Source organism: Gracilinanus agilis, chromosome 3 (genome assembly GCF_016433145.1).
Source record: "Gracilinanus agilis isolate LMUSP501 chromosome 3, AgileGrace, whole genome shotgun sequence".
NCBI classification, from domain to species: domain Eukaryota; kingdom Metazoa; phylum Chordata; class Mammalia; order Didelphimorphia; family Didelphidae; genus Gracilinanus; species Gracilinanus agilis.
Genome location: NC_058132.1, coordinates 423,866,500 through 423,890,402, shown reverse-complemented (window position 1 = coordinate 423,890,402; position 23,903 = coordinate 423,866,500). Strand labels below are relative to the sequence as shown.

Genomic DNA, 23,903 nt, shown 5'->3' with positions numbered 1-23,903 from the left:
AACAATGAAGCAAAGGATAGTTTGTTTCAAGGGTAAGCCCTACTAGTCTATGGGGAGCTAAATCCTCAAAGTCTAATTGCTACAACCCAAAAATCCACCCTTCTCCCAAAGCCCACAGGAAAATCAGGAAGGTAATAGGGGAATGGAATAGGGAAGGTCAGGGAAGGTCCAGAGAAGTTAGCTAAGCTCCAAAAATCCAAAGACAAAAGCATAGATTCAAGGCAAGGTTTCATCCCGAAAGCAGAGCCCAGTTCGCCCCTCCGCTCTCCACAAGCTTCTGGGACCAGCTCAACTTTGTCAGAATTCTAAGGCTAGTCAACTGCCAGAAGTCCTACAGTTAGGTTTTGCAAAGGTAAATGCCTTGATTGCATCTCTGCTTTACATTATGCAGTCAACAGAAAAGATTATTTTCTCCCATGAAGTAGGGGAACATAGGATATTTTCTTCCAGAAGCAAGATACTTCCATGTCAAGTGATTTAAGCATGACTAAAAGTACCCATTACATTTATATAATTCATATATTTCTATTAAAATACCATGGTATTCTAACTATAAGGTAAACTAAAGAAATTTGCTATGTAACACAGAATAAATGAAATTTCATTGAAATTGTATATTAAGATGCTAAGAACATTTTATTACTTTGCTTTTATAGAATTAAACAAGAACAATAAAATAAAATATATCTTGATAAAGAAATAGGTAGTAAAGGTAATCAGGACAAGACTGAAATTCTTAATTTTTAATTTCAAAGGCATTTATATTTCAATAGCAAAGAAGAAAGTCCACTTCCTATAGGCTTTGTACCTAATATCCTTTTAAAAGACCTCTAAAAATAATTGAATAATAAAAACTAATTGCCACAAGGAATATCACAAATAAAAAGGCCCACTGGCTTCTTCAAGCATAATTTATGGCAATCATTTATGACTAAAATGATGGGCTATTGGGTTGTACAACAAATACTAGAATTCCTATCTCAAGGCTCCTCCAATAATTCACCATGTTTCCACTCTCATTTCCAAATAACTAAAACTCATTTTGCAATTTTTTTCTTTTTATTTAAGCCTGGTATTTAATCCATTTAGTAGCTGTTTGGTGAGGAAACTCTCTTTAGTAATGCAGCCTGGGAACCATCCTGCAACTTACATAGTCTTAGAGAACTGACTGGGACACTGTTTAAGTGATTTGCCCACAGTTTTAGAGCTAATATGTTTTATAAGCAGAAGTTGAACACTAGTCTTTCTGATTCCAAGTCAGTCATATCCACTATGCAGGACAGTCACTGCAAAATAAACAAACAAACAAATAAATAAAAAAAATTATGTGGGTGGGGGTGGAGGTGGACACAATAAATGTGTTAGTTTATGGATTGAGAAGTTGGCCAATTATTACAATTAATATAAACTTCCTTTTTCTAAGCCCAGATTTCACCGAATCATCTGTGGGTAGAAATTATTTCATTTTTGGAATTTATTGGAAATTGGAAATTATTTCATTAAATTCCTAGTTGTCTAGGAAAATGCCTGACATATTAAAATAGTTCTATATTGATTGTTTGTGGAAATTAGATTTAATGCTTCAGTGTATCAAGAAGACTTTTGGGTTAAATAAGCTATATGTATCTTGATGTAGAAATGGAGAGGTCAGGGCAATCTAGAGGAAAGAGAATTCGTTTCATTCTGAAAGTTCAAGTCCTATTTCTGATCCATAATGATAGGGTGAGATCATGGGCAAGTCAGGTAACTCTTTAGCCATACAGATAAGTAGCTAAAAGTTGCAAAATAGTCGATATGAGAAGCTTCCTCACCAAGAATGACCATCATCAGTGAAGACTCACATAAGGTGTAGAAATAGGGGCAGCTATGAGGCTCAGTATATACAGAGCCAGGCCTGGAGATGGGAGGTCCTGGGTTCAAATTTGGCCTCAGATAAGTTATTTAACTTCAGTTGCTTAGCACTTCCACTTTTCTGCCTTGGAACTGACACCAGTATTTATTCTAAGACAGAAGGTAAGGATTTTTTTTTTAATTATAGAAATAGCACTCAACTCAATGAGAAATTGCTTGTGTGATGAAGGTATGGATTGTTGAAGGGATTTATCATAACTGCAATAGAAATTCTAGTCAGAAGAAATACTCAGCATTTACATGGAACTTTCAGAGATTTCAGAGAATAAGCTGACAATGATAAGTGGACATCATGTAACATGAATACAAGTGGCAAGAAGAAATGTTGAAAAACAATGATTATAAACATTTAAATCCTAAGTGCCTTGTGTTTTATACTACCATCACCCCAGTATCATAATTTTAGTAGTCTCTTTGGGAACTGGACTGAATAAATACTAATCAAGAATTTTCCTAATTCTTAACTGTTTTTTTTGGTAGAGAATTATTACATATAAAAGGTTAATTCTGTCCATTTATTATTGTCTAAAACTGAATATCCCCAAAGTGAATGGATTTTGTACTTCAAGCTAATCTGCTTCAGATAAAATAATGCATATGCCTCCAGTATGGGTATAGGGATATCTGGGCACAGGAATAAATACTTCCACAGTTTTGAAAGCTGGATAAAGTTTTTTGCTGTTTCCTTTTCACATATCTCTTCTTCACATTACTGAAATCTACTCATAAATATCTATTATCCATGCAACAATATGAACTTTAATTTACCCAGTAGGGTGAAATCTAAATATGGAAACTTACTTTTCAGTTGCTGTAGTTGACTTATGAAGAGGGAAATACCTCAACTAATATAGATAAAACAAAGGTTTTTTTTTTTATTTTAAACCCTTAATTTCTGTGCATTGACTTATAGATGGAAGAGTGGTAAGGGTAGGCAATGGGGGTCAAGTGACTTGCCCAGGGTCACACAGCTGGGAAGTGTCTGAGGCCAGATTTGAACCTAGGACCTCCCGTCTCTAGGCCTGGCTCTCAATCCACTGAGCTACCCAGCTGCCCCAAAACAAAGGTTTTTAATGTTTTTGTGTGAGTGAGCATAAATGTCTTTTAAGATGATTGGTTTAGAATTATTCTGTTAGGTATAACTGAGAGTTCAGAGTTGCTATGTTATCTCTGTTATCTCTTACAAAAAAACAAAACAAAAGGGACAAGTAAAGGTTGTCAGGTGATATACTGTCTTTAAGAGTGTCAGAACTCTCATCTGAGCTGTACAAAAGGGCCATGAAAAATGCCTGTTTTGAGTTCATGGATACTCAAAGAATTGAAGGTTCAGCAAACTCATTAAATCTCTCTTGCCCTCATAAGATGAGATATGTTAAAAATGGAAACAAATCACTAATAGATATGAGTAATGAAAAAAATTCTTATTTTATTTTTGTGGCTGAAATTTGAAATTATATTCTCTACTTTGGAAGAGATTTTGAGGTATAAGAGAACTTTTAATCACTTTTCAGTTTCAAGTATACCATTAACTCTGGCATGCAATAACTAGTAATAGAGGCTGAAGTTCATTTACAATATTTTGATTTAGGATAGTTTTTTGCTCCTTGAGAATCGGAAATTTAAAAAAAAATCAAAGCTTAGAACATGGAAATCTGGATGGTATATAGCAACAAAACAATGATTCAACTCTACAATGTATATAGGAAAAAAACCCTTAGTTTGTGTTCCTTGTATTTTTTATTTAAACTGTTAATAGTAGGCTCCCAATTCCTTGGGTCTGAATCAAGATGGTTATTTCCAGCGATGCTGGACTAGACATGATTCATCATTGACTAAATTAGGATCACGAGATGAAAACAGATGGCAGAATGGAAACAACAGTGTGATTAATACAAGGAAGATAATTCCACACAAACTCATGAGAGCATATGAGACAATCCACAAAATGGATTCAGTCAAAGGTGAGACATGGATGCAACTGCTTGCTATGTCATCTGTTGAGAAAGGTCCTGAAATCTCAGATACTGGAACACCATCAACTTCTAGAAAGAGAAGGAACAAAAAAGTTTATAGCATATTATAAAAGTTTATAGTTTAGGATAAAAGACAATGGAATGTTTCTAATAATAATAATATTGATTTAGACAGGATTGGGACTTTGAAGGGAAATAACTAACACTATTGTTTCTTGACTAATTATTCAGTTCAGGAATTGTCTATTAATTTTCTTTTTTTGACTATTTGGTTAAATTGTTGCTTACCTCTCATCATGGACATGTGAAATGGAAATTACTAAGTAAAACAGCCTATTTCTGTTTGTTTTTATTTTACATCAATCTATAAATATGATAGACTCATAGTTCAAAGATAGTCATGGAAGCAATCTTGTGGTTTCTTTTCTAAAAACTCTTTCTTTCTTAGAATCAATACTTTGTATTGGTTCTAAGGCAAAAGAGTGGTTAAAGGCTAGGCAATGAGTGACTTGCCCAGGGTCACACAACTAGGAAGTGTCTGAGGTCAGATTTCAACCCAGGACCTCCCATCTCTATTCCTGGCTATCAAACCACTGAGCAACCTAGCTGTCCCCAACCTTGTAGTTTTTTAGAACAAGTATGTAATTAGGTTGGACTGGGTCCAGGTGTATCCAGTGGCAGATCTCCCAAGGAGTATGACTAGTGAATTGGGGAAAAAAGGCCAGTTTTTAGAATTTAAGAACTAGGGTTTGCACAATAGCCATACCTCACTAGAAATCTAAAACTGAGCCATCCTTTTGAGGCAGAGGATGCTTGACATTTTTCACAAGTTTTACAGTATAGAAGTAAGAAAAGGTGAAAATGGAATCATTTTACTTTATATTTGATAAAAAATTTATACAGAAATCTAAGAAGTTGAAATTAATGTTTAAAATAAATTTGGTAAATTCTTTTGAATTCTATCTATCAACATGGAACTGTATTCTGTTTATACAACTGTAGGAACTATAGAATCCCTGAAAACTTATTTGGCAAGGGCTATAATTTGGAGAAGTAATGATCTTCAGACTAGTTCTGTGATTTAGCTTCAAAAATGAATATTAGTCTCCAAACTATTCAATAATTCTTTAACTAAATCTCAAAATCTTGATCTCTGACAAAGCTTATCTTATTTTTTGCTTATAATTATAAAGGAAAAGAGAGAACCTGTACTTAATTGCTAATGAATAAATTCTTAAAAAGGGAGCGAGTACAACAAACATGTCTTTTAAAAACATTAAAAAGCACAGGAGTAAGTGAACCTTTTTTATGGTGTATCTATCTAAAACCAAAAACCAACATTCAATATTACAGGGAAAGACTAGAAGTCCAGGAAGTTTAAGGTACAGCAAGTATAGTAGATAGTCTAAAGCTAAAATAATAACTTCCAGCTTCACTAGAAAACTGGATTTCCCAAAGTTGGCTACTATGTCTCCTTTCAGGATTCTAGGGGACTCAGAAGGGTTGGAGATAATTTTCTAATGTAATATCTCATGAAGGAAGAGATTTTGACACAGAGTGAAGATGGAATGCTGTTGAAGCAAGAATGACAGCCAAAAGCATTTAGAAAGTTGAGGGAAGCAAAGACTTCTGGGAGGAGGAGTGCCTGGGAGAGTTCAGTTTTGAACCCTGGACTGAGAGAAGCTCCAAATCCAACTTTGGGATTGAATCCCCATCATTTCCAGAGGATTTCCCAATCTTTACCATTGCCCTTGATGACTGTGAAGTGACCTTGTTTATCAGTATCTGGAGACCTGAGGGACTGACAGGACATTCAGCTGCCCAGGAGGATTTTTATCCTGGAGGGCAAGCTGTGTCAGTCCTGAAGAGAGAAACATTTTTCTCTGTATCTGCCACATCTAAAACCATCTGCATCTCTGTAATACTGGATTACTTAGATTAGCTAGCATTAGAAAGTCAAGAAGATTGAGACAGTTTCCTGACTGGTCCTTTCGGCTAGTGACCAAAGCTGAAAGGAACCTGCATTTCTCTGAGACTTTAGTTAGGCAACTCTTGTTTAACCTCTTTCCTAATTTCATCCCTTGTTATTCTATCCTAAATAAATAGTTGTTGACATCAAGTTAGCAGTCAGATAGTTGAAGAAGAGGGTAGTAACAGCCCAAGAACAAAAGGTTTATTTGGGGGGAAACTTTTCTTCATACTTGGATTAAGTCAAATCCTAAATAGTCTGATACTGGTTTCCTCTGATAGGGGTATGTTCAGAAAGGAATATTGGGGAAGGTTAGGTAATGCAAAATTCCCTAACCAAATGTCAATCTTCAGTCCTTCAATGTTCCTTAATCTGATTCATACCTCTACATTTTCCTCTACCATCACCATAATGGCACAGAGGGTAGCCATTAGTTCTCTGGTCAAACAGGAGAGGGGCATACCCTTGGGCTTGGTTCACTAGCACAAACCAACTAACCACTATAACGTCATCCCAGGGATTCCCTTTTCCTCTTTTAACACTAATGAACCCTTATCATTGTTCTTTCCTCAAGTATTATCTATATATCTATAGCTATATATCAATTAGTTAACTAGAATTATTTGATCTTTGAAAAGAGGTATTTATTTATTAAGAACAATTAGCTCAAAAACACCTCTCTTTGCTGAAAAATAGTCTGTGACAATTTCTCACCAGTACATATAGACTTTAGAGAAAAGTAGACAGCATTAGAGAGTACATATAGCAAAGATTATAACATGGCTTTTGTTCCTGGGAAGTCCTTTTTTCTCTTTTATGGTATACTCATGAATTAATGCTATTCATAAAGACCTACTTGAATATATTGCTATGGGTTGGAGTAGAACCTATGTTTTTGAAGACTATACTATACATACTCACAAACTCAACATGTTAGAAATCATAATTCATTTTCTGTTGCCACAAATCCACTTCCCAGTTATTGTTCTACATCTTCATATAATTGCTGAAGGTACCACTAACTCCATCAGTGCCCTAGGTTTATTGCATTGGTGTCATATTTTCCACCTAACTCTCATTCTGCTGGCTAATCCCTTTTTTTATCTTTATGATACCCTCCACATACATCCTATTCTCTCCTTGTACAAAGACCCCACCCAACTTTGAAACAACAACAACAAAAGTGAATTTCTTAAAATGCAATTCGGAACAGATTATTTTCCCCTTTCCCATTCATTAACTCTGGTGGCTTCCTAGTAATATTAGAATGATATATAAGTCATGTGTTTTATATTTTAACTTCCTTTTCAACCCAGTTCTTTCTAAATTTCTTAAACCATTATTTACCTACAAGCATTCTCTCATTCAGTCATACTGGCCTAATTTGCTAGTCCTCCTATAAAATGCTTCATTTCCTTTGTATTTCATGTGCCTTTGCAGGAGTTGTGTCAGTCCCTAGAATGCTTACACAACTCACAGAAACTCTGGTTTTTTAAAATATCTAGTTCAATCATTATCTTTATCATGAGGCCATTTCTGGTTCTCTCATTTCCTAGTCCTTTTCCCTCCCAGGTCACCTTGATAGAATTTATTTTATATTTACATATTTTGTATTATTTATATTAATTAAATTAATTAGAATTAAATTAATATTGTTCATATTTATTATCACATTTATATAAATTTAGTTATTAAAAGAAGGACCATTCTCAGTGTTAAATGCTACAGAGAGACCAGGATTGAAAAAAACCCATTAGATATGAGAGTTAAGAGATCATTGTCTGATAAGGGGAGGAGAGATATGGATCATATCAAACAGGGATGCTATAATCTACTGAGAGCATTTTGAAGGATAGGGGAGGCTTGAGCATAGTTATTGCTCGTATAATCCTATATATACATTTATTTCCCTTGTTATAATGTAAGATTCCTCAGGGCAGGGATTGCTTTTCCTTTTTCTTTATGTCTCTTATGTTTACCACAATGACTAGGCATGTGTAAACACTTCATAATTGAACCAGGAATATTTTAAAAGACTTCTTATTAGAAGTGTTGTGTGAGAATGGAAGGAGAGGTAAGGTATGGTGCAATGAAATACAGGATACAAAAGCTGTAAAAATTTAAATATCTTTGCTGGAATGCAAAGGAGAAGGGTTCCAAACAGAATGTAAAGAGAGGATAAAGTGAAGGGGTGAAGCTGAAGCAGGGGGAACTTCCTGGTTCTCTCAGAACTCTGAGTGGACTATGGGGAGTTAACTGCCAACCTAGGGAGCAGTTGGAGCTGTGAGAGGAGTTCCTACCTTCTGGACTGTTTCTCTCCCTTTGATCCTGCTTGGTGTTGAGTGTGTGATCCTGCCTTTGGTCCCTATCCATTCCAAGTTATTCCAGCCTGTTTCTGATTCAATTTTAATTCTGTGAGCCTGAAGAAGGAAGCCCAGCTGAACCTGAACTGTCCTTGTTACTCCAAAACCTCTACAGGCATTACCCTGCAGCCTCAGTAATCATATCATCTGGTCACCAAACCTGATCCAGCCAACTTGATCTCAGCCTTTACTGAACGCTATTTTGGAGAAGCTATAGATTTAGGAAGCTAGGACAGGGATTTTTGGGGTTATAGCACAGTTAGGAAGGGTTTGCAGATAGCTTTGAAGAAAAAGAAGGCAAGCCTTTTGCAGGTCTCTTAGTTTGTGGGTTAAGATTATTAAGATCTACTAGCTTAGGGATCTCCTTAGCTCTCCTCCCTCACCCATTCCTTGTTACTTTATTCCATTAAACCTTTTTGTTTATAATTACACGTCAGTCAGATTGCGTTTTTGATAGCTTCAGGACTAAGGGTAGCCATGTTGCCCTCAGAGCCTGAGAGGTAAAGAGACAACAGACTCCTGGTTTCCCTAACCTTTTGAGTGGCAAAACTCACATCTTTCAGTTCCATTATCAACCCTGAAGCAAATGAAAATGTATGCCTGTTTTCTCCAATCTCTCAACAACTATATGTTATTTACTTCTCTATATTATCTGAAAATATAACTTTTGGAAGAATCAAGAGCCAAGAAATCTTAACATTCTAGAACAATTGGTCAAAACCAAACTTTATCAAGGTAAAATTTAAGAGGGAGATATGCAAAGTCCTACACTTGTTAAAAAAATTGCAAAATTTCAGGATGAAGTTTCAAGATGAAACTATATTGTAAAATAATAATATCAAGAAGATTTGGTACTAATTTGCTAAATTAGTAAATTTACAGAAACTATTTTTAAGTAAAGGCAAAACTAAAGAAGTTGGATAATTCAAGAACTATTTACCTGCACAGAGACTCAAAGCAAATCCTATCCTCTTCTGAGCTCTATCAAATACAACATAGAAACCTTCCATGATGGTAGCACCAATTATGAGAGAATTAGTAGATGATGAGATGCCAAACCGGTAACATCCATAATTTGAGTCAGTTCCCAAGATAGGTAGAATATAAAGCTGTAGTTTAAAAGAGAGGAAAAAACAAGAAACAGTATTAGTCCATCAACAACAGAGAGCTCATTGTACAGATAGTACTATCCAAGTTTCTGAGGAGAGCTTTTTTTAAAAATTAAAAATATCATTTTGCTATTTCCTCCTCTCAACAAGCAATTATTTTCTCTCCCATTTCTCCTTCCCACCAATGAACAATAAAACAAAAATAAAAAAGACAATCTTGTATAATAAATATGTACAAGGAAAAACAAATTGGACATGTCCAAAAATGAACATCTTGGATCTCATTTTGGTCATCTCTGGTATGCTTCATTTTCAGGCCTTTGGAATTATGATTGGTCATATGCATTTTTTTGCGGTTTTCAAATTTCAAAGGTGTTTTTCTTTATAACATCATTTAATAAATTGCCCTTCTTGTTCTTTTTTTAAAATATTAATAGAAGTATTTATTGACATTCAATTATTTTTGAAAGAGGATAGTGCTAGAAGTTATTTAATTTCCCATCTGCTTTACTCTTTTTCTCTTTCCCTTCCCACTCTTCTCTGTATTCTTTTTTGTTGTTGTTGTTTATTTATTTAATTAATTTAGAATATTTTTCCATGGTTACACGATTCATGTTCTTTCCCTCCCTGCCTTCCACCCCACTCCTGGAGCCAATGAGCAATTCCACTGGGTTTTACATGTATCATTGATGAAGACCTATTTCCATATTATTAATATCTGCAATATAGTGATCGTTTAGAGTCCATATCCCCAATCATATCCCCATTGAATCATATGATCAAGCTGTTGTTTTTATTCTGTGTTTCGACTCCCACAGTTCTTTCTCTGGATGTGGATAGTGTTCTTTCTCCTAAGACCCTCAGAATTGTCCTGGATCATTGCATTGCTACTAGTACAGAAGTCCATTACTCTTTTTTTTTTTTAAACCCTTAACTTCGGTGTATTGTCTCATAGGTGGAAGAGTGGTAAGGGTGGGCAATGGGGGTCAAGTGAATTGCTCAGGGTCACATAGCTGGGAAGTGGCTGAGACCGGATTTGAACCTAGGACCTCCTGTCTCTAGGCCTGACTCTCAATCCACTGAGCTACCCAGCTGCCCAGTCCATTACTCTTGATTGTGCCACAGTGTATCAGTTTCTGTGTATAACATTCTCCTGGTTCTGTTCCTTTCGCTCTGCATCAATTCCTGGAGGTTGTTCCAGTTCACATGGAATTCTTCCAGTCCAATATTCCTTTTAGCACAATAATATTCCATCACCAACATATACCTCAACTTGTTCAGTCACTCCTCAATCGAAGGGCATCGTCTCATTTTCCATCTTTTTTTGCCACCATTAAGAGCACAGCTATTTTTGTACATATATTTTTCTCTATGATCTCTTTAGAGTATAAACCCAGCAGTGGTATGGTTGGTTCAAAGGGTAGGCAGTATTTTAAAGCCCTTTGGGTATATTTCCAAATTGCCATCCGGAATGGTTGGATCAATTCACAACACTACCAAAAAGCATCAGTGCTCCAATTTTGCCACAGCTCCTCCAACATTTATTACTTTCCTTTGTTGTCATATTAGTCAATCTTCTGGGTGTGAATTGGTACCACAGAGTTATCTTGATTTGCATTTCTCTTGTTGTAAGAGATTTAGAACACTTTTTCATGTGTCTATTGATAGTTTTGATTTCTTTATCTGAAAACTGCCTATTCATGTCCTTTGCCCATTTATGAATTGGGGGATGGTTTGTTTTTATTGTACAATTGATTTAGCTCCTTGTAAATTTGAGTAATTAGACCTTTGTCAGAGGTTTTTGTTATAAAGATTTTTTCCCCCAGTTTGTTGATGCCCTTCTAATTTTGGTTGCATTGGTTTTGTTTGTACAAAACCTTTTTAATTTAATGTAATCAAAATTATTCATTTTACATTTTGTAATATTCTCTATCTCTTGTTTGGTCTTAAAGTCTTTCCTTTCCCATAGATCTGATAGGTATACTATTCTATGTTCGCCTAATTTACTTATAGTTTCCTTTTTTATATTTAAGTTATTCGCCCATTCTGAATTTATCTTGGCATAGTATATTAGATGTTGATCTAAACCTGATATCTCTCATACTGTTTTCCAATTTTCCCAGCAGTTTTTGTCAAATAGTGGATTTTTGTCCCCAAGCTGGTATCTTCAGGTTTATCTTACACTATCTTACTGAGGTCATTTACCCCAAGTCTATTCCATTGATCCTCTCTTCTGTCTCTTAGCCAGTACCATATTGTTTTGATGACCACTGCTTTATCGTACAGTTTAAGATCTGGTACTGCGAGGCCCCCATCCTTCACATTTTTTTCATTATTTCCCTTGATATTCTTGATCTTTTTTCTTCCAAATGAACTTTGTTATAATTTTTTCTAATTTAGTAAAAAAGTTTCTTGGTAGTTTGATAGGCATGGCATTAAATAAGTAAATTAATTTGGGTAGGATTGTCATTTTTATTATATTAGCTTGTCCTACCCATGAGCAATTAATGTTTTTCCAATTAATTGGATCTAGTTTTAATTGTGTGGAAAGTGTTTTGTAGTTGTGTTCATATAGTTTGCCCTCCTAGTTCTGTTCACTTTGTTGGGTATGAGCTTACTGAAGTTGTCTCAATTTCCTCTTAAACTATCCATTTGATAATTTATTATGGTACAATAACATTCCATTTCATTTATATGACATACTTAGTTTATATATCCCTCAATTGGAAGACAAGAACTCTATTTTCCAGGGTTTTTTTTTTCACTAGAAAGAGAGCCGATGTAAACATTTTTGTAGGTATGGTTCTTTTTTCTTTTTCTTTGATCTCTTCAGGATAAAAACAATAATAGTAATGTAGTTGAGATGTATGTGGTGTTCAGGGAAAACAAGAATCTTTGGTGTGAGGGCTTGTCAAGCCCTTTTCAGGTTATTCATCTACCTTTGGTTTCTGCTAATCATTTAACTCTCTGGTTCCAAGGGGCTGTAGCATATGCAGAGGCCACACCCCACTAAAATCATCTTGACAGATGGGCTAAACCAGTTTAAAGGCAACTGACAAACCTCTTACCCATTTTTAAGTTAGAGGGTTGTCTACCCCAACACATTCTGGCAGAATGGGCAGATGAGAACAACTTGTTCCAATGGCCATGAAGCAAGTGCTTTAGAGTGCTTAGAATTTGGTCAGACGTCAAAGACACCAATGTGTCACTGCATCCCAGGGCCATCATCTTGATTTTTTCTTTGCCACTGGACTTTGATGACTCTGGAAGATAGAGTGAGATGGACTATTTTGTGCAAGGGTGCCTCTCTTAAATCCAGTTCATACACAAGTCAAGACATCATTCTCATTATGTCATTGGACCTCTTTTTGAAATGAAGGACAAACAACAGTAGCAATAGATCAATGGACATAAACAATTTGGTAGCTTTGAGGACATAGTTCTAAATTGTTTCCAGAATGACTGAACCAAGTCACAACTACACCAATAGTGTATTAGCATTCCTGTTTCCCATGTCATTTCCCCTTTTTGTTATCTTTAGCAATCTGATAGGAACTTTGAGTTGCTGTATTTTACATATCTCCAATTATAAGTGATTTGTACTATTTTTTCCAACATAGTAGCTCAGATTTTTTTCCCTTTGAAACATGACTTATTACTTGGGAATAGCTTATAAATTCTAATACATTTTAATGTAACTTTTCTTAATGATTTCTCTTATAATTTTAACCATATTGGTCTTGTTTGTACAAAACTACCAAATTTTATGTAATCAAAATTATTAATTTTCTCTCCATTAATCTTATATTTTATTCACAAAAGGCAGTATCTTTCCTGTTTAAGGAAAATTTCAAAAAATCAAGGCATTAGAGACACTATCATCTATTTGCTTTAATAAGTCTATTTGATTTAATGATATACCTATGCCTAAGTAACTCTGCATCATACCTTGAGTCCTAGATTATCTTCTGCCCTTTTTCCTTCCATTTTCTAAGAGCCTTTCTAAATTTTTTAAGTGAAGAGCATGAGAAATGGGTATTTCTAGATTTGGAAGTTACCTCCTCTTGAATACCACCCAACCAAATAGAGATTTTCATAACAAAACTCTTCCATTAGAAAAAGAGGATCACTCTGGATCACTCTGCAATCTAAAGACTAAACAAAGCCATGTTCTGGCATAGTAGAAGTTCTCTACTTTATAAAATCTCTATGATAATTGTTGGGATTCTAGAACAGTGACAGGAGGGTATCTGAAATATCTGTTCCACAATCTCAATCAATAGCTTTATTTTTTAGGGGGAGCATATTTGTGTATATTATCAAAAGATATCTAGATGGATACATTGTTCCCAGTTCAACTGGTTAGTCTGTGTTGAGGGAAGAGGTATCATTGTCTGCATCTTCATATTCCCTGAGACTTGACATGTAGCAAGTCAAGCACTCTACCTGTCCCACCAATGCAAAGTGTCAGGTACTTGGGAAGGAACTGAGCCACAAAGGTCCAAACTCAGAATTGTCTCATTGCTAAAGTTTTATTATAAAAAGCTCGCCCATTCTGAAATTCAGATTGATCTCCATTAACATGTTGCTCTCTTGATGTATTTTCTTTTTTCTTTTTTAAGAAACCCTTAACTTCTGTCTTAGAATCAATACTGTGTATTTGTTCCAAGGCAGAAGAGTGGTTAAGGGCTAGGCAATGGAGGTTAAGTGACTTGCCCAGAGTCACACAGCTAGGAAGTATCTGAGGCTAGATTTGAACCCAGAATCTCTTTTCTCTAGGCCTAGTTCTCAGTCCACTGAGCCACCAGCTGCCTGTTCTCCCCACCATGTTTTAATAAACTTTTAATAAATTAATAAATAATTTTTCTTTCAATATCTACACACTGCACATCCTATGAAGGCAGATTAGATTGTGACTCTTTCTCTGGTTCTGCCTTATTAGGGTAATCCAAGCAAACCTTCAAAATAAAACCTAATTATTTCTAAGCCTAATGACCTCTCTAAAAGCAAATAATAAGATCCTTTCCCAAAAAAGTAGTCATTGTACAATATAGGGATGAAATATAGGGAAACATTTCTTTTTCCCACTATAGAAACTATATGAGAAACAAACTATTCTAAACTGTCCATGGATGGCAGAGTGACTGCTACAAGAACCCATATAATAAAAATATTTATTTGTTTCTGTTATATGAAAATTCCTGTATACTTATATGATGAATGTCAAAGAAAAAACGGAATTTTTAAAGATCATATTTTATTTGCTCTTAAATGCCAATGAAACTCATTTATCCAGTATTCTGAAAGTATATTCTAGGCTTTATACAATCAATTGATGAAATTCTTAGTCAATTAAATTTTAAAACAAATAAACTAGTTACTTTTGTTTCTTAGGTTTTATTATTTTATAGAAATGTTGTTAATTGTGAGGATTTTTTTTGTAGCCTGCAACTTTGTTGAAGATATTTATTTTCTCAGTTACTAACTTGCTGATTCTCTAGGATTTTCTATCATATCACTAGCAGAGACAGTTTTCTCCTGTTTTTCTACCTTTATTTCTTTAATTCATTTATGCTGTATTATAGCTATTGTTAGTACTTCAAGAATAATGTCAAATAATAACAATAATAATGTCAGAGTAATAGTGGAGAGTGAACAAATTTGCTTTACATCTGTTTTTATTGGAAATGTTCTCATGTATTCTTGTCGCATATGATGCTTGTTTTGGGTTTTAAATAGATACTTTTTATGATATTTTTTTAGCATAAATGTGTTTATGTTCTGTCAAAGGCATCCATTGAGATAATAATGTAGTTTTGGGGTTTTTGTTTTTTAATATGATTATTTTAAAAATGTTAAACCACGCATACATCCTTTGTATAAATTACATTTGGACATAATGAATTATTTCTTGGACGAATCATTGTTATTTATTTGACAGGATTTTGTTTAAAATTTTTGAGTTCATGAATGATATTGATCTGATTTTCTTTATGCATTTTATCTTTGTTTGGTTTAGGCATTAGCACTCTATTTGTCTCATAAGAGGATTCTGGTAAGGTGCTTTCTTTTGTAATTTTAGAAAATGATCTTAATTATAGGTATATAGGTATTAGCCATTCTTGAAGTTTGATAGAAATTTACGATCAATCATATGGAATTAGAAGGTTTTTTCTTTGGTAGTTCTTTTATAGTTAGAATTATTTCCTATTCAATTTAAAGCTTATCTGGTCTTCTGATAATTTGGGCATTCCCTTTTTCTTTTTAATCTGTTTTTTTAGAATATAACTATTCATAATATGTTCTGACTATTTCAAATTTCTTTTTTTGAGTGTGATTTTACCACACTCAGTTGCTATTTTATCGATTTGATTTTCTGCTCTTTTCAATTAAATTAGCTAAGGGTTTATCAATTTTGTTTGACTTTTCAAAGAACCAGGTTTTAGTTTTAGTTTTCATTCCAATATATTTTTGTTTCTGATTTATCTATTTCCCCTCTAATTTTTAATCTCGACTCTTGTACTTATTTTAAATATGCTCATTTGCTGCCTTTCTAATTTTTAAAATGTATATACAGTTCATTAATCCTCTTTTTCGTTTTTGTTACATATATTTATAAAGATATGTTTTTCTCTTGAAGACTGGCTTAGCTACATGCCAGAAATTTTATCATATTGTTTCATCGTTATAATTTTCTTTTACCTAATTATTGTTTCTTTGATTTACTCTTTAGGATTTAGAATTTAAGACTTAGCTATTAAATACAATATCCATTTGGGTCTATACCTTTTGTTTCTGATCTTAGAACCAATTGCCATTTTATTGCATTGCCTATAGAAGATGGGTTAACTCTTTCTGCCTCTTATCATTTGTTTGCAATATCTCTATGCCCAAGGGATGCTCGATTTTTATAAATGTTTCAAAGGGTGCTTCTTCCCAATTTATACATTTTTGCCTCCTTTTTGGCAAATAGCATAATGTTCTATCATTATTTTTTTTAGGTTATACAGTTATACATATAGTTTACATAGTTCTCTTTTCTTCACTTCTGATCCTCTCCTCTCATCTGTTATCTCTGTCCCTTTGGGGTTTTGCTTATTAATTACTTTATCTCTTTTGCTTTTGTCTGGTTATGTAGTTCTTTCCTCTTGTCTCCATTTAGTCAAATATATATCCCCTTCGCTTCTCCCATTTCAATTAGTTTGGTTCATTAGTATTTGTACAATTTCATTTGTTTTATGCCCCCTTTGCCAAAGAAGATCTCTCTCACACTCTTCATTATTATTATTATTTTAAAAAAATCACCCTTCACCTTCCATCTTGGAATCAATACTGTGTATTGGTTCCAAGGCAGACGAGTGGTAGGAATTAAGTGACTTGCCCAGGGTCACACAGCTAGGAAGTGTCTGAGGGCAGATTTGAACCCAGGACCTCCCATCTCTGGGCCTGGCCCTCAATACACTGAGCCATTCAGCTGCCTCCCACTCTCTTCATTATCCTTTCTGTCTACTCTAGAACATCATTCTCTGATACATTACCCCTACAATTATGTAGTTTCTCTCTTTTCTCTACTCATGATATCAAAGTTTCTAAGCTATACATGTTTAGCTCTCCCTCCTAGGCAGTTCTCAACACTGCCTTGTAGAGCTTGTCCTGTATATTATCCTTTTCCATTGTGCCTCACTCCTAAAACCATGCCAATGACTGAAGATGTCAGAGAGGACACTGAACTAAGGTAGGATCCCTACTCTATCACATCCTTCATTATATAGCTCATCATTGACAGCACCTTCCCCTGGTCACATCTTTTCCTCCATTTGCCTCAAAATCTCCTTCCTACGTTTATGTACTTCCACTCCTCCAGATTCCAGGTATCCCTAGGAGTTAAAATCCTCTCACCTCCTGAAATAGATAAGTAGACTTTTCAAGTGCTAAAACACCTCACACATTGTATAGTACAATGCCTAGCACATAGTAAATGATTAATAAATGGTTATTTATTAAGGGAGACTGATCTTCCTTCACAGATCATCTCTGTTTATCCATTGGAATATTCATCAGTGGTATCCTCCTCTTTAGTGATAACTAAAAAAAAAGGCTTTATTTCTTTCTCTCCTTTTCATTTCTTCTAACTTTTCCTTCCACACTCTCATATAGACTCTTCTTTTTAAATAACAGAGATTGACTTGTTCTTATTGTTAGTCCTCAATTTGCCTTAGCACAACAAATTCCTTTCTCTTTTCACACTTGTTTCTCTTCCTTTCATGTACCCTCAATGTAAAAAAATCCTAACCAAAAAACTATTTCATTTGTAGGCGAGATATTGCCAGGTTCTGTCCATAAAATCCCATGCCTACCATGTTACTTAAACTTCACCCTTGTTTCTTTGTGTACATTTAGAAAGAAATTTCTTACTAATCTCTCTGGTGTCATTCTACTGCTGCTGACCTTGGCTGCTGCATTTATTTTTTTCCTTCTGCTTTTCTGGTGTTTGAGACATGAAAAGCAAACAATCTCTTTAATTCTAGTTTTCTTCGAAAATTATTTGAATGCCCCTTATTACTGAATGCTTATCTTTTTTATGGATGGCTAAACTCAGATTTGCAGGCTAGCTCACCCTGGGCTGCATCCTGGGCTTCACTGCTCTGCAAACACATAATTCCATTCCCTTCTATGTTTTCTTTAGGATTCAGAATAGTTTTTTATTATTTGAATTTTATTTCCTTTGTATTTGAATGCCTTTCTTCTGATCACTTGCAGAAATTATTTATGGATTGAAAATGAATTGTTAAATTTAACCACTACGAGTGTTAGTGTTTCAGCCTTTTGTTTTTTTTCTGTACAGATTATATTTGAATTCTTTCAATTGATAATTAATTTTCTATGTTCAGAAATTCTGGACAGATCTCTTCTATTATTTCCTTCTTTAAGACATTAATGCTTTTTGTCCTGTCATTCTTCTGGAAGACCTGTGATCCTTAGTTTAACTGCACATAACCTATTTTCAAGATCAGTATGTTTTACTTGCAGAGAAATCATATTTTCTTTTTCTATTATTGTTTTTTGCTTCTTCTTCTTCATTGTTATTGACTTCCATGTATTTGCATTCTCAATTTATTGTTCTCTTTTTTTGTTTCTTTGGTGAGACTTGCCGTGACAGATTCCAGTTTTTTTTTAACTTTGCTGATTATTTATGTTATGCAATTCAGCTCTCAAAATTCTCATTTTTATTTTGAACCACCCAGGAACAGTATGTTGTATTTCCAGGTTCTCTTCACCTTCCACAGGGTCTTCTGTCTTCAAGTACTGAATCATTTTCCTTTGCTAATTCGTAGCTGGCTGAAATTGTTTTCCACATCTGGAGGTTATATTACCTTCCTTTGTTCATATTTTTCCCTTTGATATATCTTCTTATGTTCAAGATCTTTGAGCTTTCTTCTTCTTAAGATCTTTGGTAATTTCAATCTCTGTTTCTGAGTCCCCAATTTCCCCCCATTCACTTTCTGACACTATCCCCATATGATGGTGGTTTCCTTGTGGATTTAATTTCAAACATCTTAATCTCCTTCCATGCTAGATAATTCATGTTTCATCAGCTGAGATCTCTGCCTCAAATGACTTTTGGAAGTCAGAACTGTCCCGGCATGGCTATGTTCTTTACTTGAGGCTTAATAGAGTATTGCATAGCACCTCAACACACATATACATACATACACTATTTACATTTTGTTGTTATTTAGTCAATCAATTCTCTACTATTTCTTGAAGTCTGTCCAAGTTCATCTTCTTGCCTTTCATGATACTATCTATTCATCTCATCCTCTACCTTTTCCTTGCCTTTTTAGTCATGATCCCTTTTGAGGTTTTTCTTGGCAAAGATACTGGAATACTTTGCTACTTCCTCTTCCAGTTTATTTTATAGATGAGGAAATTAAGGCAAATATAATTAAGTGACTTGCCCACTATTATACAGCAACTAAATTTCTCAGGCTGGATTTGAATTTGTCTTCCTTATTCCAGTGGCATTCTATCCAATGCATCACCTTGTTGCCTGAAGTAGGTAATACAAATATTATTTACTCTTTTAAAGATAAAAGAAATCTGGGGGCAGCTGGATGGCTCAGTAGATTGAGAGCCAGGCCTAGAGATGGGAGGTCTTAGGTTCAAATCTGGCCTCAGACAATTCCTAGCTGTGTGACCCTGGGAAAGTCACTTGACCCCCATTGCCTAGCCCTTACCACTTTTCTGCCTTGGGGCCAATACACAGTATTGACTCTTGAGAGGGAAGGTAAGAGCTTCAAAACAAAGAAACAAAGAAACAAAGAAACAAAGAAACAAACAAACAAACAAACAAACAAACAAATAAATGAAGATGAAGAAATTCTGGTTTGGAGAAATTAAAGGACTAGAATAGTCCATGCCATTTAGTAAGTATTGAAGTGGAGACTCAAATCCTAGTCTTCTGACTCTATGATCAATGTTTTTTCTACTATACCATTATATTTCTACAATTACATTTTAAATTTAAGTTTCTATAGACCACACTTAAGAAATAACTTACATATTCTATTCTTATATTGACTACAATTAATCTGAAATAGCACATTATTTTAAAGATCTTGAAAGAATATTATTCAAACATTACTAAATATAGTGTTGTACACTCAAGGAAATAACAGTGTCAAGTATTACTACTGTATTATATTTATATGTATTATATGTATTATAGTTAGAAAGATAGATCCTAACTGGCTATGTGATTTGTCTCAAACTATATAGTGAATCAAGGGCATTGCAGAGAACAGAATTCAAGTATATCACTTTTATGTTCTCTGTTGGATCTTACTGCATAAAAATTCTAGGTTTGGAATCAGAAGACTTGCATTTAAATCCTTTCTCTGGCACTTACTACCTCTATGGACTGTAAGAAAATCACTATCTTGGGGTCTAATTTATGCCTGGTAAAATGAGTGGGTTGTACTAGATATCATCTATTGTACCTTTCAAATGTAGGCACCTCTGATTGTTTTTGTGTTTTATCATCTTTTTATAATACTGCCATGTAGGTGGTACTTAATAAATGTTTTCTTAATTAAAAATAGTTTTGAATTGAATTACAGTTCTGTTGAAGGCTCACGTGTAGTGAAGTCTGTCCCCCATAAAGAGCATGGAAGTTTTCTTGTATGGTTCCAAGGGAGGCAGAAGACAGCTCTAGTTTCTTCTTCTTGCCTCATTCTCCTTCTCTAAGGGAGACTTTTATTCCTGCCAGGAGGGAAGCAGGAAATTGGGGTTAGAGGCCACTTTGCCTTCTTCAGAGAGGAGAGGGAACACTAAGCTAGAATTAAATCTATATTCTCCCTTAATACTATTAACCTTAAATAATTAACCTAGAGGATGTAATTTTCAGATCCAATATAACTTTTGTTCACTATTCATCACTGGAGAAAAGAAGGACCCTAATTTTTATATCTAAGGCTTGATCACTTTCCCACCATATACCAGTTCCACAGTGAACACACATTAAAGTAGCAAGGGGAACCTATTTAACTGTATCACAGCAAAATAGAAACAAAGAAGGCAAATGGGAAACATACAAGGTAGTATGGAGTGAAGAAGGTTTCCCAATGGTAATGAAATAACTCAGCTCAACCAAGAGAGGCCTACATCTCACCTAAGAGGAGACTCCTCAAAGTCTCCACTGTGGCCATTTGGGGATAGAGGCATGATGGAGGCTTCCTGCTCCTCTGACATCTTTCTAGAGTATTTTCTTTCACCACCTTGAAATGGAGTTAGCTTTTTCATCTTCCCTCTTGAAGCAAGAAATCAGAAGTATCCAAAGCAACTGTAGATCCTGAAGTGACTTGAAATTTTAAGAAAGCTTGAAGATGACTAAAGAATGCTGGTGCTCTCTTGCTCTTGTTAATTTCTCACCACTCTTCATGTAAGGTTTATCTCCATTAATATGGAAAGAGTTTCATACCATTGGGCTTAGGAATTGGGGTTACACATTAAAAATAGAAAAATGAAAATTCAAGTTCATACCTGAGGCAGAATTGTGATACGGAATGCTTTGCTAGAATTCTCATCCCTCAGGTATATGGAAATATTGGGAAAATACAACCAAGGTGTTTCATAGTTAGCCCAGCACGCAAGCTGAGAACCAGTCCAAAATCCTTCAGAAAACTCTGAAATCTAAGGGGGTAAAAAGGTGGTCTATCAAAAACAAATGTTACAATCATCAGCTCTTTTAATCTATCTTTTTCATTGTTCTGTCAACATTACCCAAATATTAATTATGGTTAAATTATCAACCTAACTTGAACAGGTTGTTGTTAGACTATAGCAGGAAGTAGTGTCTAAAGATTTTAAAATCTACAAATAAGAATATGACAATATTCTAGCCCAAGAGTGGCAAACTCATATTGAAACAGGGCCTCTAATCCAAACATAAGGTTCCCTGCAGACTTTAGAATGACTAAGTTTTGAAATGTAATGTTATCTATGTTTTGTTGTATTTTTATTTTGCTGATATTTCCCAATTCTTTTTTAACCTGGATCAGGAAGCCCAATTCTGTTCAGTGTTTGACAGCTCTGCTCAGACCATTCAAAGATATCTTTTTTTTGATAATATATGTGTGTGTGTATATATATATATGTATATATACATATATATACATGTATATATATAATATAATTACTTTTTTGAAGTAATTTTACAGAGATAGAATGTCTCTTTAAAAAGCCTTACTTGTGACAAAATTGGGACACTAATGCATTGTTGGTGGAGTTATGAAATGATCCAACCATTCTGGAGGGCAATTAGAACTATATTCAAAGGGCTTTAAAACTATGCACAAGCTTTGATCTGGTAATATCATTACTGAGTCTGTCTCCCAAAGAGATAATAAAAAGGGGGAAAGTACCTACTTGTACAAAAATATTTATAGCTGTTCTTTTTGTCATGACAAAGAATTACAAATTGAGAGGACATCCATCAATTGGGGGATGGATGAACAAATTGTGGTACATGTTGGTAATGCAATAAATGTGCTATAAGAAATGATAAGCAAGATGATTTCAGAAAAAGCTGAAAAGATCTGTGGGAACTGATGCAGAGTAAAATAAACAGAAATGGGAGGATATTGTACACAATAACAGCAATACTGGACAATGATTATCTGCGAAAACTTGGCTACTTTCAGCAATGCAGTGAACTCAGACAATTGTGAAAGACTAATGATGCAGAATGCCATCCACCTCCAGGGAAAGAACTGTTGGAGTCATCTTTTACATAAGTGTATCTTTGGTTTTATTTTGGGGTTTTGGTTATGTAAGAGTGTGCTCTTATACCAATGACTAATATGGAAATGTGTTTTGCATGACAATATAAAATGGGGAAAAATGTCATACTGCCGTATACATTGATAAAGCCTCTAATTAGTTGAACTGTATGGCACTGTATTACAGGGTCTACATGTTTCTTTGTCCACTATTGGATTTTAAAATTAATTTTAGCATGCAGTAAGCATATTTGTTCTTTAACAAGGGAAAACATTAACCATTTCCAATGAAAGTATAGTCATACAAGGCACATTCTTAATTTTTTCTAAATAAAATTGTATAACTACACTCTCTAGAGCAGTGGTTCCCAAACTTTTTTGGCCTACCACCCCTTTCCAGAAAAAATATTACCTAGTGCCCCCTGTCACATACTATCACCACCCCTTTACAGTTATTCACTGCCCCCAAATGCCCCTGTGGCCATCACCATCCCCCTGGATCACTGCAGCATCCACCAGGGGGCCATGGCGCCCACTTTGGGAATCACTGCTCTAGAGAATGAGTATATATAGGTGTTCATTCCCTGCTCTCTAGGAGAATATTGGACATATGGCTGATTTTCAAGAAGACAGCTCTGAAGGCTTTCAGAAATTTCATTGATTAGGATGTTCTTATCACTCTAAGATATTCAGTCTCTTCAAAGGAGGCCAAATGGTTTGTTAGAAATAGCACTGTACTTGGAGTCAGAAGATTTTGCAATTTACATTACTTTTCTGGACCTTAGTTAGCTTCTTTATCTGTAAAATGAGAGGGTTGCACTAGGTGGTCTCTTAGATCACTTATAGTTTTAAACCAATGATCCTGTGATAATTTAAGTAAGTACAGGAAGCAAAGAAAAACAAGAGGTAGTTTATAAAAATATCTGGTGGTCTTGGTGGACCTTCCCCATGGGAGTATGCTCAAGGTGGTTGAGAGTATATAATTGTTATATGAGGATAAGTTGAAAGAAATAAGTTGAGGGGGAAATTGAGAAAAACATAATAGATGTTTCTATGTAGCTGAAGGAATATTATATGGAAATGTGATTATAGGTGTTCTTTTCAGCACAAGAATTTGGATTGGGAGCAATGTGTAGAAGATACAGAAATGTAACTTTAGATGTGGTAAAGTGAAAAGGTGATGTTGAAAAAGTTGTCCAAGAAGGTATATATATCAAATATATCAAATTCTTTCTTTCTTCCTTTTTTCTCTTCCTTCCTTCCTTCCTTCCTTCCTTCCTTCCTTCCTTCCTTCCTTC

The 23,903-nt window shown here is 34.7% G+C and overlaps 1 protein-coding gene across 2 annotated transcripts in view; it reads right to left on the bottom strand.

Moving 5' to 3' along the window:
- Window positions 1–3,312: 3,312 nt before the first annotated feature.
- BACE2 (beta-secretase 2) overlaps window positions 3,313–23,903 on the bottom strand; it is a 105,898-nt gene continuing 85,307 nt past the window's right edge. The window contains exons 7-9 of one of the 2 annotated variants that reach the window (XM_044670311.1): window positions 21,368–21,517; window positions 9,157–9,325; window positions 3,313–3,953 (exon numbers count right to left, since the gene is read on the bottom strand). In XM_044670311.1, the coding sequence (XP_044526246.1) occupies window positions 3,703–3,953; window positions 9,157–9,325; window positions 21,368–21,517 (570 nt within the window). In that variant the 3' untranslated portion in view covers window positions 3,313–3,702. The remainder of the gene's footprint in view (window positions 3,954–9,156; window positions 9,326–21,367; window positions 21,518–23,903) is intronic. The other variant, XM_044670312.1, reaches the window with a different exon arrangement.